General features: G+C 35.3%; 1 protein-coding gene across 9 annotated transcripts in view; it reads right to left on the reverse strand.

The window, feature by feature from the left end:
- The window catches only part of EMSY (EMSY transcriptional repressor, BRCA2 interacting), a gene marked incomplete at both ends in the record, with an annotated part of 78,380 nt that overhangs the window by 13,384 nt on the left and 52,105 nt on the right, over nt 1-12,891 (reverse strand). For all 9 annotated transcript variants that reach the window (XM_080696642.1, XM_080696643.1, XM_080696641.1 and 6 more), the window contains 3 exons: nt 1,272-1,436; nt 8,744-8,942; nt 10,793-10,966. In XM_080696642.1, the coding sequence (XP_080552768.1) occupies nt 1,272-1,436; nt 8,744-8,942; nt 10,793-10,966 (538 nt within the window). The remainder of the gene's footprint in view (nt 1-1,271; nt 1,437-8,743; nt 8,943-10,792; nt 10,967-12,891) is intronic.

Genomic DNA, 12,891 nt, shown 5'->3' on the forward strand with positions numbered 1-12,891 from the left:
CTCTATATAGCATTAATGGAAATGGCTGAATTTGTCAAAGACAGGTAGCTAAGAAAATGCCTAAGGCCAAAAATAATGCTAATAGAAGGATTAACCTAATATTTATATTAAATGCTAATATTTTTAGGAAGTATAGAGAAGTTACAATAAACAATAACCAGTAACTAAATCCACTGAAAGATCATTCCCCCCAAGGACATAATGTAACAAAATTAAAACAAGCATTTTAAACAAAGAAAGCAAAACAAAATAAATAAAGTCAATCCAAGTAGAGAGGAATCTGAGAAGATGTACAGCATCTTTGTGTGTGTGTATGTGGTACTGGGGATGGAATACAGGGGCCCTCTACCTCCGGACTACACTCCCAGACCTATTTTATATTTTATTTGGAAACAGAGTCTCACTTAGTTGCTGAGAGCCCCACTGAGGCTGGCTTTGAAACTGTGTGATCCTCCTGTCTCAGCCTCCCAAGTACTGGGATTACAAGCATGCACCACCACGCCTGGCAAGATGTGCAGCCTCATTCTGCCACTAACCAATAGGGTAGCCTCTCTAGACCTCAGCTTAGTTGTCTACGAAATGAAAGGGCTGGATGAGATTATTGCTATGGTACCTTAAGTACTCTGATAATCTTTGATCTCTTATGATAGAAAACTCAGCATGATTTTATACAGGTATATACTAGAGTTTATCAAAGATACTTAGTAACTAGAAATAATGATAAGAATTCTGTTAAAGACTAATGATACGGATCTTTTTATATGAATATAGTTTTGCATGGAAGCCCAAGTGGATTAACCTATACAAAAAATAAATCTGAAAATAAAATTAAAACAAATTAGAATACTAGCAAGAGCTACTAATGAAGTTTTATGACTGCAAAGTTGCTCTGCCAATATCAAAGAGGATAGTAGAGGCACTTCAATCTCTCTCCTACTACTCTAACTGGGAAGTGTATTTATATATTTTTTGCTTAAAAGATAGACCAACTCCTTTCTGATGGCAGGAGGACTGTCCATTTTAAGCAGGAGACAGAGAAGATAGCTCCCCCAACCTTTTCTCCTTTCTTAACTTTAGTCCATCTCTTCTTCTGTACTCCTACATATAAAGAACTGAACAAGTAAACAAGACTATATCAATGATTATAGACAAGTTCAGAGGGGGATAATGTGCTCAAGTAATAGCAAAAATATATATAACCAGTGACAGTATTTTAGCACAACTCATCTCTAGAGAAAACATGCTTCACAATTGAGCATGTGAATTCATACCTGTTGTCTGTTGGAGTTCTAACAGAGCTTTGATTGTTGAAGTAGCTGATTGTGATTCACTGGATACATCCTGATATATTATGGTGGGGCTAGTCTCCATTGCAATCTCATGTTCTGACCAATCCTGATGCCGGGAAGCAATTACATGAACTACAGGCTGGGAATCTGTTTTATATTAGTTAAAAAAAAACAAACCCTATAAACAAAGTTTCTCTTCAAAATAAAACAATCTGTTTCTTTTTTTGTTTTTATCTTTGTATTTATTGTAAACGGTATGCTTTATCTCCCCAAGAAGACTGTAAGCCCCCAGGGGAATACTGTCTTTTATTTCTGAATTCACTTATTCATTCATTTGTTCATTTTACATTTTGCACACCTATGTGTCAGAATCTACATTTGGCATTGAGAATACAAAGAAACTCACAGAATAGAAAATACTCAAGTGTACAATCTGATTGGGGAGCTGAACATGTAAAGACAAGATACAATTCAATGTGATAATTGCTATTAAACAGGTGTGCATTTGTATAGGTGAGTGCATGTTTGTATATAATAAGGAGAAAATGTAGGAGTCTTGAGAAAATGTAGGAGTCTTATTTTCCCCAATGCACCTGAAAAGTATTTTGCTTTATAGCCTAACCATTCAGTCAACACTTGCTGGAGGGATGAATTACTGAAAGGAAATCCTGTCCATTGATACCAAGAAAACACAGATGATCTAGAGCAGCATAATGGTAATAGGACAATTCCAACATTTAGAGGTGAAAGTTGGGTTATAGCTCCAACTCAATCAATTATAAGCAAACTGAATCTTTGGGTCTTAACTTTACTATTTCTAAAATAGGAACAATAAAATTACCTCTCTACCTCGGGATTTCTAAGGACACAATGAAATGATATACAGTCATGTGTTGCTTAACAAACAGGAATATATTCTGAGAGAAGCCATATTAGGCAATCCTGTATTGGGCAAACATCAGAGAGTATACTTACACAAATTTAGATGGTATAGATTGCTACATACATAGGCTATTTTGGATAGTCTATTTCTCCATCACTACATATGTAGTCATTATGTGGAGCATGACTGTATGTAAATGAGCTTTATAAATTATGAAAGACAACTGAAATGCTGTCACTGTGGCTTGAAAGTTCTCAATTTTAAGACTCTGTTAGTTTCAAAATAAAATTACCATCCTAATTCCAAGGCTTATTCTATTCATGGCATATTGTTACTCATGTAAACACAAAATATGCATCAAATCAAGCAACAAATTACTGAGTTTTCACCTATTAAATAAGGAAGTTGGACTAGACTATTACTTCCTAAACTCCTTTGTCCAACACATTACATAGGAAACTGTAGAGGATATAATGATGTCATTCCTAATCTCAAATTAGATTATAATGAAGAAAATAGAAAATAAAGATATGTAGCATTGTTTCTTGGGATAAATATAAAATTTGGGAGGGGCAAGTAAGATAAATGTATAGAAAATAAGAGACTACTCTGAATTGGGATGGTAAAGTGAAAGCACCATAGAAAAAAAAGAACCCAAATGGTAAAATAAGATAAAAATAAACAAATGCTCAACCCTCTATGAATGTTATAGTTTTTAAAGTCACAAAGTTGTCCAAAAATGTTGAGTCAAGGTAACTCCTCTAACAAAAAGAACCTTCCTGAAGAAAACAAAATCAATATGAAACAGATCTAGATTTTTGGGGGGTATTAGGGATTGAACTCATAGGCAGTCTATCTCCAAGCTGCATCCCCAGCCTTATTTTATTTATTTGGAAACAGGTTCCTGGGAGCTTTGTTGCCAAGGCTGGCTTTGAATCTGCAATCCTTCTATCTCGGCCTCCTAAGGACTGGAATTACAAGTGTATGCCACTACACCCAGCTAGAATTTTAATTACCATTAACGAACAGTATTTTCCCCCAAAACACTGAGTACAATATATGTCAAACCAGGGATATGTATAATTCCTATTAAACTTTTAATAGAAAAAAGCCCTAGAAGACCAAAAGACACTATCTTGCAATACTAAATGCTGTGTGAAGCTTGGAACAGTTTTGTGTTTTATACAATCTAAGCAGGCATGTAGAATTTAAACCTAAGAGAACTGATTATATTAGGGAATCATTACTTTTATAACTTAAGCTCCCAAAGACATTCCCATGAAGATATAGGCAGAATGACTTGGCAACCCAACTCTATCAGACAAATTGCATACCCAGATAAAAAGCAGGTATTGCATTCCTACAGGTAAGGCAGAAAGAGGTAGAAAAAGAATAACTAGTTTCCACATGGAGCAACAGAGACCACCACCCAAGTATTATCTCCCATAGAGACTAGGGTGTTGCTTTCTCTCCTGGTCATCCTCAAAAACAATAGCTGACTACCACTCTGGTATCGCTGCAGCAGCCTCAACAGATGTGATACAAAATGAGAGTGCTGAGAGTAAACACAAGTAAAAACTATTCCTTGAATGATTCTACTCCTTTTAACGTACATTTAGACCTTGATAAACCTCCTACCTCTCTAGTCTGACGCTAAAGTGAGAACACATTGTCTGGGACACCAGGAGCCTGATTTCAACAGCACCTTCTATTTATGCAGCATGTATCCATAAATCTAGATTTCCTTGCTTCTCTTGAGGCCGTTTCCCTACTGCCCCTCAGATTCTTGTCCCATAGGTCATTTAGCAAATATTTATTATACATGCAACAACATGTGAGATAGTGGAAATACTTTAATATTGTATCCAAAGGCAGACACAGGCACCAGTCTGGAAGAATATCACCTATGTATTTACTACAAAAGGGCTATATAAATTTTCATATAATCTTAAGATCTTTAAGTTAGAAAGAATCTTAAAATTTGTTTAATGCTATAATCAACCTTCACAGTTTGGAACTTCAGCAACCAAGAACGTGATACTTCTAAGTTTCCTTTCATTTTGACACAGCTATGACAATCAAAGTTTTATTTTCTTTTTCTTTTTGGTGGGGGAGAGGGTAATGGGGATGGAACCCAGGGGCATTCTACCTGGGCTACACATCCAGACCCATTTTATTCTTTTGTTTGTTTAAATTTTGAAACAGGGTCTAACTTCTCCTTGACGGAGGGAATAGTAGCAAAAGTTTATATTAGGAAGCTATAAGTGGAATCAAGGTATTTCCTTGGCATAATCATTTTATTTCAGGATTTGTATAGGGAAATTCCCATTAAAAAGTCAAGAAAAGATTGATTCTCCCTTAGAGTAGAATGGTAACTCTTAAATGTCCAAATAATGGGCCTTAGAAAATTATCTATAGATGCTAAAACTAGTCATTAAGTGTTTGATGAAGAACATGATATTTACATAGTCTCAAAGTACCTTCCTACAAATTACTATTAATATCAAAGGAAACATGTTAACTTCATTCATATGAGAAATCATCTTAACCAAGTGATCAATATTAACATCATTAGTACTATGACAAATTGACATCACATCTCCTGATAAGATAAAACTGAAGATATAACATCCATGTGTAAAATTCTTGCTGAATCTAATCATGAGGAAACATCAGACAAAACTGCACTTAATATCCTACATAAGAGCCGGGCGTGGTGGCGCACGCTTGTAATCCCCGCGCTTGGGAAGCAGAGACAGGAGGATCGCGCAGGTTCGAAGCCAGCCGCACACTGGCTTAAGAGACCCTGTTTCCAAATAAAAATATAAAAATAGGTCTGGGAATGTAGCCCGCAGGTAGAAGGGTTTCCAGGAACCCCAGTACCACACACAAAAAAAGAGAATATCCTACATAATAACTGACATATACCCTTTAAGAAATACAAAGAGGTTGACAGATTATTCCACACTAAAGAAGAATACAGAACACTGACAGTTATAAGCAGCTAAATACAACATATGATTCTGGAATGTGGATAGGGGCGGGGAAGCTATAAAGAACATTACTGAGCTGGGCGTGGTGACACATACCTGTAATCCAAGTACTTGGAAGGCTAACAAAAGAGGATCATGGATTTGAGGCCAGCCTCAGAAAATTTAGCATGATCCTGATTCAAAAATAAAAAATAAGAAGGGCTGGGAGTATAGCTCAGAGGTAGAATGTCCCTGAGTCCAATCACCAGTACCAAAATAAGTAAATAAGCAAACAAATATTACTGGACAATAATATTTGGATATGAATTATAAATCAGACAATATTAGTAAGCCGGGCATGGTGGCGCACACTTGTAATCCCAGCGCTTGGGAGGCTGAGACAGGAGGATCACACAGGTTTGAAGCCAGCCTAAGCTATTTAGTGAAGCTCTTAGCAACTTAGTGAGACCCTGTTTCCAAATAAAATATAAAAATAGGTCTGGGAGTATAGCCTGGAGGTAGAAAAGCCCCTGGGTTCCACCCCCAGTACCACACACACACACACAAATAAATAAATAAGACAATATTACTGTAACAACAAAATCAATTTCTTGATTTTGGTAATTATATCTTTGTTATAAAGAGAATAATCCCTAAGAAATGCAAATTTGTAGACCTATATTTGTAGAAAATAAAAATGTGTTTAGGGGTAAAAGAACATGATATCTACAACTTACAAATAATTAAGAAATTTAAAAGTGAAAACGAAAACAAAGCAGGGCTGGAAATACAGTGCAGTGATAGAGTGTGTACTTAGCACGCATAAAGCCTTAGGTTTGACCCCCAATACAAAACAAAACAAAACAAAAAAAGAGTACACAGTCCTTTTTACTATCTTTGTAGCTTTTCTATAAATTTGAAATTACATCAAAATTACTTTAAAAAAAAAGGTGGCTAACAATTTGCAGCAAATGTGGCTCTCCTATACTTTCAGAATAGCATGATTCTGTAATCCCTTTCTGTCTGTCCACCTCTTTCTCTCTTTGTCATGGTAGGGATTGAGCCCAGGAGCATTCTACCTCCAAGCTACACTCCCGGCCCGATTATATTTGGGAACAAGATCTCACTGAATTGCTGAGAGCCTCACTAAGTTGCTGAGGCTGGCTTTGAACCTGTTATTCTCCTGTCTTAGCCTCCTAAATACTGGAATTACAGGACTCCTAATCCCTTTCTCTTTAAATCACAGCATATATATTCCTTGCTGAGAATGTACTACAAATCTATATAAGGAGATAGGGAAGGGGAAAAATAGATTATGAAATTTTACTATATAAAATATTTTTTAAAAAGTAATACAGCTAGGAGTGGTGTCTCATGCCTGTAATCCCAGTACTTGGGAGATTACAGGAGATTACAGGTTTGATGACAGCCTCCGCAACTTAATGAGACCCTGCTTAAAAATAAAAGTAAAATAAGGTTTAGGATTGTAGCTGAGGTAGAATGCCCTGGATTCAATCCCCGCTACAACCACCAAAAAGAAAGACCAGAATCTATAAATATCAAATCAGTAAACCTAGAAGAAATGATTCAACAATAGGCATCACTCCACTTTAACTAGTATATATACTGACTCATAATCAGTACAGAATTTTAGATAAAGTTAATCATAGAAAATGGACTCACAAACTATTACTACCCTTGATATTATGCTGAAGGAAACTATTCACTTTTCTAAAGAATTTTATGTTGTGTTCATTATATCAACATTTGAACTTATTTTTAATTGGTGAGTTTTTAAAGACCATTTCAATGCTACCTCTTTTATGAGGCTTTCTCATCCTCTCTTCAATGGAGTATGAACTTCTAGCCGTTTGCATTTCTGTTTGTTATTAATAAAACCATTACACTGGAGTTGTGCTCATATTTTTTTGTTTCTTACCTCCCATTGTAGATTTTAAGCTCATGAAGGGCAAGAACTATATTTTACACACTCTCCATAGAGTATTGTACAATTTTTAGTACATAGTACGAACTAATAATGATTGTCAAATTGAATTAACAGCATATTCAGCAATGTGAACCATATAAAATTAATTTGTAAAAACTCTAATAAAGAGTTAAGATATAGAAGCAATGCCAGGGATGGTGGTACATGTCTACAAATCCAGCTACTCGGGAGGCTAAGGCTGGAGGATTACAAGTTTGAGCCCAGCTTGGGTGACACAAACTGACTCAAAATAATAACCATGATGATGATGATAATGGTTATAATGAAGTGTCTATACAATATGTAGACTGTGAATTAGAAAAGTGATAGTACTAAGAAAGTACTCTTGCAGGCTACTGGGGATGCAGGGTGAAGAAATGGAGTGAGTGAGGAATGGGTAAAAGTCAAAACACAAGTACACTAAAAATACTACATAAAATTATCCTAAGGCTAAGCGTATAAAGTATATATGAAACAAATTAATTCTGGGATTAGACTCAGGTTCCATCTTCAAGATATATCATTATGTATAGGCAAATCCAAAATTTTTCAGATCTGACGTCTGAAAATTTTAAAACAAAAACACCTCTGATCCCAAGCATTTTGAATAAGAACTACTCAATCTTTACCACCTGATAATAAGAGGAGTTAAGTTAAATGAGTCTCATGAGTACCAGATTTGTGGAAAGTCTCAAAGTTTTCTTTGAAATGAACTCATAGTCATGTCTTCATTTCAAGAAACTTCTCAGGAAAATCAAGTCATTTAAACAGCACTGAGGCCGGGCGTGGTGGCGCACGCTTGTAATCCCTGCACTTGGGAGGAGGAGACAGGAGGATCGCGCAGGTTCGAAGTCAGCCGCGCTGGCTTAAGAGACCCTGTTTCCAAATAAAAAGTATAAAACAGGTCTGGGAGTGTAGCCTCTGGGAGTGTAGCTCGGAGGTAGAAGGGCTTCCAGGAACCCAAGTACCACCAAAATAAATAAATAAATAAAAATAAACAGCACCGAGGACAAAGAACCTCCCTGCTGTGGAGTCTAGCTTCATAGTTCCTTCCTTATAATTAGGCCAACCACAGTACTACCATTTGGAATAGTTCTGGGAGTGAACGGAAGCATTATTGAGAATTATGTTAGAACAGAAGTAAACTAGGACTTTTCCCATAAAAACTGAAATATCCATTACTCCACCTATAGCTTACCATTGGTCACCTTGATTCTTCCTCAAAGGTTTGGCAATAACCATTTCAAAGGGTATATTTATTTCTTGCAAATTTCTTCCCTCTTCTTACCCCAACAGGAAGAATGTGGAAACTAACATCTGGGAGTCATAGCTCTACTCATCTTAACTTTATCTGCCTGCTAAAATCATCATCTAAAGTTTACCAATTATTTGATAAACACATGCTATGTAGGCTTTACCAAAACTAAAATTTCAGCTCATTGCTTAAACATTAACAAGAAGAACAAAAAACACTCACAAAGCATATAGGTTTGGGTTGAAATCCCGAAAGGCATACAAATTTGGTTTGAAATCCCTAAAAGTAACTTTGATTTAGAACTAGGGTACTATGTCAAGCAGTATTCATACAAATTAGAAGTAAAATGGGTCTTACCTTGGGAACTTTGAGAGGACTCTGTGGAAGAGGAACTATTATCTGTGTAACTCTGTGGTTCTTCTTTTCCTTCCTGAATAGATGAATTACCAGCCTCTGCTACTCTGGATGCTTGCTGTAATGTTTCTGTTACCAGCTGCCTTGTTTGCTCGCTAACAACTGTGGCTTGAAATGTTACTGGTTTGGGTTTAATAAGAACCTAGAACATAAGCAGAAATCTCCAGATGAGATTTAGAGCAATAGTTAAAAAGTTAAACTTTTAGGTCATGAATTTACATTTTTCTGATATGGAAGACAGCATTCTATACATTTATTATGCTTTGGGCACAGCATTGCTCATCAAAGACTAATTCAGTCTATAGACAAATTATAGTTAAATCAAGTGCAAGTGGCTACATTTACTTAAATGTAATTTGTAAAATTATAATTTTTACAAATTTAACTGTAATCTTACAAATTACAGTTAAACCAGGTACAAGTGACTACATCTAATTGGTAGATGCTAGTCTACAACAGCCATGATTTTGATAAGAGCTTGTGTATCTGTTTTTTCTTGTCTATAATGACCTCAAAAGTAATTTTTTTAAAATAGGTCTGGGGATGGAACCCAGGGGTATTCGACCTTCAAACTATACCCCCCGATCTATTTTTTATTCTTTATTTTGAAATAGGGTCTCACTAAGTTGTGGAGGGCCTCACTAAGTAGCTGAGGCTGTCCACGAACTGCGATCCTCCGGTCTCAGCCTCCTGAATGCTGGGATTACAAGTGTGCACCACCATGCCCAGCTCAAAAGTAATTTTACAACTAGTAGTCTTATAATCTATAATATAGGATATGGGATATGTGGTGGGTCAACTCTTAGCAAAAATAAAAAACACAGATACTAAGAGAAATGGAAGAAAAATTTCAAACTGAGCCATTATACTTCAAAATTTGTACTGTAGAAATTGACTTCAATTGAGTTCATAAAACAAAAATATTAACTAATCACTGTTATTTTTATTTCTATCATTGTTGAGATTCTAAATCCTTTCAGACTAGATTTAGCCATTCGTCCTAAGAGTTCAGAATGGAAACACGGTTTAAATTATGCCTTAGGTGATGAATTGTTACTGTTGAACACAGTAAGCAATTTAAACTTTTCACAAATTAATCAAAAACTAATTTTTAGATATGTAAATCTATATGGCTACAATTCAGAGGGAACAAATTCTAAACACAAATGATCAATTTATAGGTAAATTCATTTCTTTTTATAATTTCTGGTATATAGCATTTCTCAAAGCTGTTAATACTTTTTTAAAATGCTCAGAAAAGTTCTTTTTTTTTTAAAGTATCTAGAAAGTAAACAGTAATCTAATAACATAAGATTATATCCTAAGCCTAAAATTTCTAGGCAAATTTTCAGAAGTTCCCTCATCTTCTACCAGTTGAAAAATGAACAGCATCCGTGTTATGGAAGGTTCAAATAAAGCAAATTTTATAGGTAAAGTATTTCCAAAGGCCAAACTAGTATATAAAAATTCTTTGAGAAATTCTGCATAGCTATCATCCTCAACTAACCACCTCTCACATCATAATATACATTTTAAGTAAATTTTATTACTAGGGGATTCTTTCTCTCAGTCTTTGCTCATGACATGACAGAAATATGTAGATATCTAAAAGTACTGAAGAGAAAAAAAACCACAGGTTTTGAGAACAGATTAATAATTAAAAACACACATTTCTAACTTTTAATTTTTTTTTTTTTTTTTGGTGGTACTGGGGTTCCTGGAAACCCTTCTACCTCTGGGCTACACTCTCAGACCTATTTTATATTTTATTTGGAAACAGGGTCTCTTAAGCCAGCGAGGCTGACTTCGAACCTGCACAATCCTCCTGTCTCCGCCTCCCAAGTACGGGGATTACGAGCCTGCGCCACCAAGCCTGGCTTAATTTTTTTTAAATTACTGATATTTTATTTCCAATTTCTACCTCAGAAGTCTAGGAATTTTAAGTATACAAGAGCCAAAAGAAAAAGAAAATCATAATGTCTTCTAACATACCTGTGTTTTTCCTTGTTGTCCATAAACAATCTTTGTTGGGATGATTTTAGCTGCTGGTTGAACTGTGGAACCTATTCCTTTTGGCTGAGTTACAATCATTTTCGTGATGGGTCTTGTAGCAGTGATGATAGCTGGCTTTGCTCCTGTTGGCACAGTCTGAATAGTCTTTTCTCCCTGAATTAAAGTCAATGATTACATATGAGATTTATATACATTTAAATGATAAAACTATCCTCTTATGAAAAAGCATAGAAAGGTTTTTTACCAGGATGATATAAAAAAGACTGCAGATTATGAACAATGTTTCTAAATGATTACAAATTCCAGAAATAGTTGAAATAATCTTAGAAGTCATCTGAACAACTTTCTTTTCAAAGAAATAATTTACTAATGAATAAATTTTTTTAAATTACCACATATAAGAATATTTTTTCACTATTCCATCCATGTAATGCATGTTAAAATAAGAGTCAGAAAATTCTGAAAGAATATATACTAAAATGGTAATATCTAAGAGTAGGAATTATAAGGCTAACCTATCACTTTCATTTTTTCTTTCCAATGTATCTGAAATGAGTATCTGTGAAATAAAATTAATGTGCAATGTACCACAGCTAAATGTACATATGTAAAACAAATCCCCCTAAGTTCTTCATATACGAAAAATTACATAGCAGAATGTCTATGTGAAAAAGTATGAGCAAAAAATTTAAAAAGCAAAGATATTAATATTCTAAGGTTATATAGTAAAAAAAGAAGGAAAAACTTAAGGCATTTCCTATGTTTCATTATTAATTTGTTAATATAGCATCTGCTTTATTCTTAAATGCCATTTCTGACAGTTCATAATCTCAACACCTTTAACTTGAACTTAAGTAACTTAAGTTCAAATACAGTGGTTTTGCTAAGATATTAAAATTTTAAAAATTAACATGGGCATGGTAGTACCTGTCTGTAGTCCTAACTATATGCCATGTTGTGGTGGGAAGATCACTTGAACACTTGAGTTTGAGACCAGTTTAAGTAATATAGTGAGATTCCCCTCTCCAACAAACAAACAAAAACCCTCCAAAATTTAATATTAAAACCCATAAGGTAAAAGAAAATGAAAGAATCTGACAATTTTCACCTTATCAATTTTTCTTAATTTTTAACCACCATCATCTAGATATTTGGCCTTACAAACTCAGTAGTGAGTAAAAACAAAGCACACAAGCTGGCTAAAAAGCAATCACACCATGAATTTACAGCTAAATATGGTTACAAAAATGGTAAGTTTAACTATCGGCTGCAATTTTCTAAGTGTACATATCTGCCAATTGTGTAATTACTTATTTCACCACACAAAAACCTGTACAGCAGCATCTCTAGAAAGAGCTCTAGTTATTTGCCAACAGCCACTAGTTTGCTAGTGAGCATAACTATCTATTAAGCAGATCTAAGTATGCTGGCTCAAGTCAAATCAAATAGCAGACTGTTTTTTAAAAGATCTCCTGTGCTATGTGGTGATACATGCTTGTAATCCCAATACTTGGAAGGCTGAGACAGGAGGATTGCAGGCTCAAAACCAGCTTCAGCGATTTAGTGAGGCTCTCCAAAATTTAGTGAGATCCTGTTTCAAAATAAAATATGGCTGGGCTGTACCTCAGAGGTAGAACACCCCTACCTAGATTCAATCCCCAGTGTGTGTGTGTGTGTGTGTGTGTGTGTGTGTGTGTGTGTGTGTGTGTGTTGTGTGTTGTGGTCATGAACAACAAGTGAGCAATTGGTAAGTACAACTGCATGTCTCTATGGTAAAGAGGATGTTCTTAAATGTTGATCTGCTTGTTTTACTACCATTGCCTAGGTTAAACTGTTGCTCAGATATATCAAATAGATATGATTCACACATGGCTCTAATACCTCTCTGACCACATAGGACTTAGAGATATGGCATTGCCTCTCACATATCAAGTACTATGGAACTGCAAATCATTTTTAAAAAGGTTCTGGAGCAGGGCATAGTGGCGCATGCTCGTAATCCCAGTACTTAGGAGGCTGAGACAGGAGGACCACAGGTTTACAGCCAGCCTCAACTACTTGGTGAGGCCTTCCACAAC

The sequence above is a fragment of the Muscardinus avellanarius genome (assembly GCF_963383645.1).
Source record: "Muscardinus avellanarius genome assembly, chromosome: 1".
NCBI classification, from domain to species: Eukaryota; Metazoa; Chordata; class Mammalia; order Rodentia; family Gliridae; genus Muscardinus; species Muscardinus avellanarius.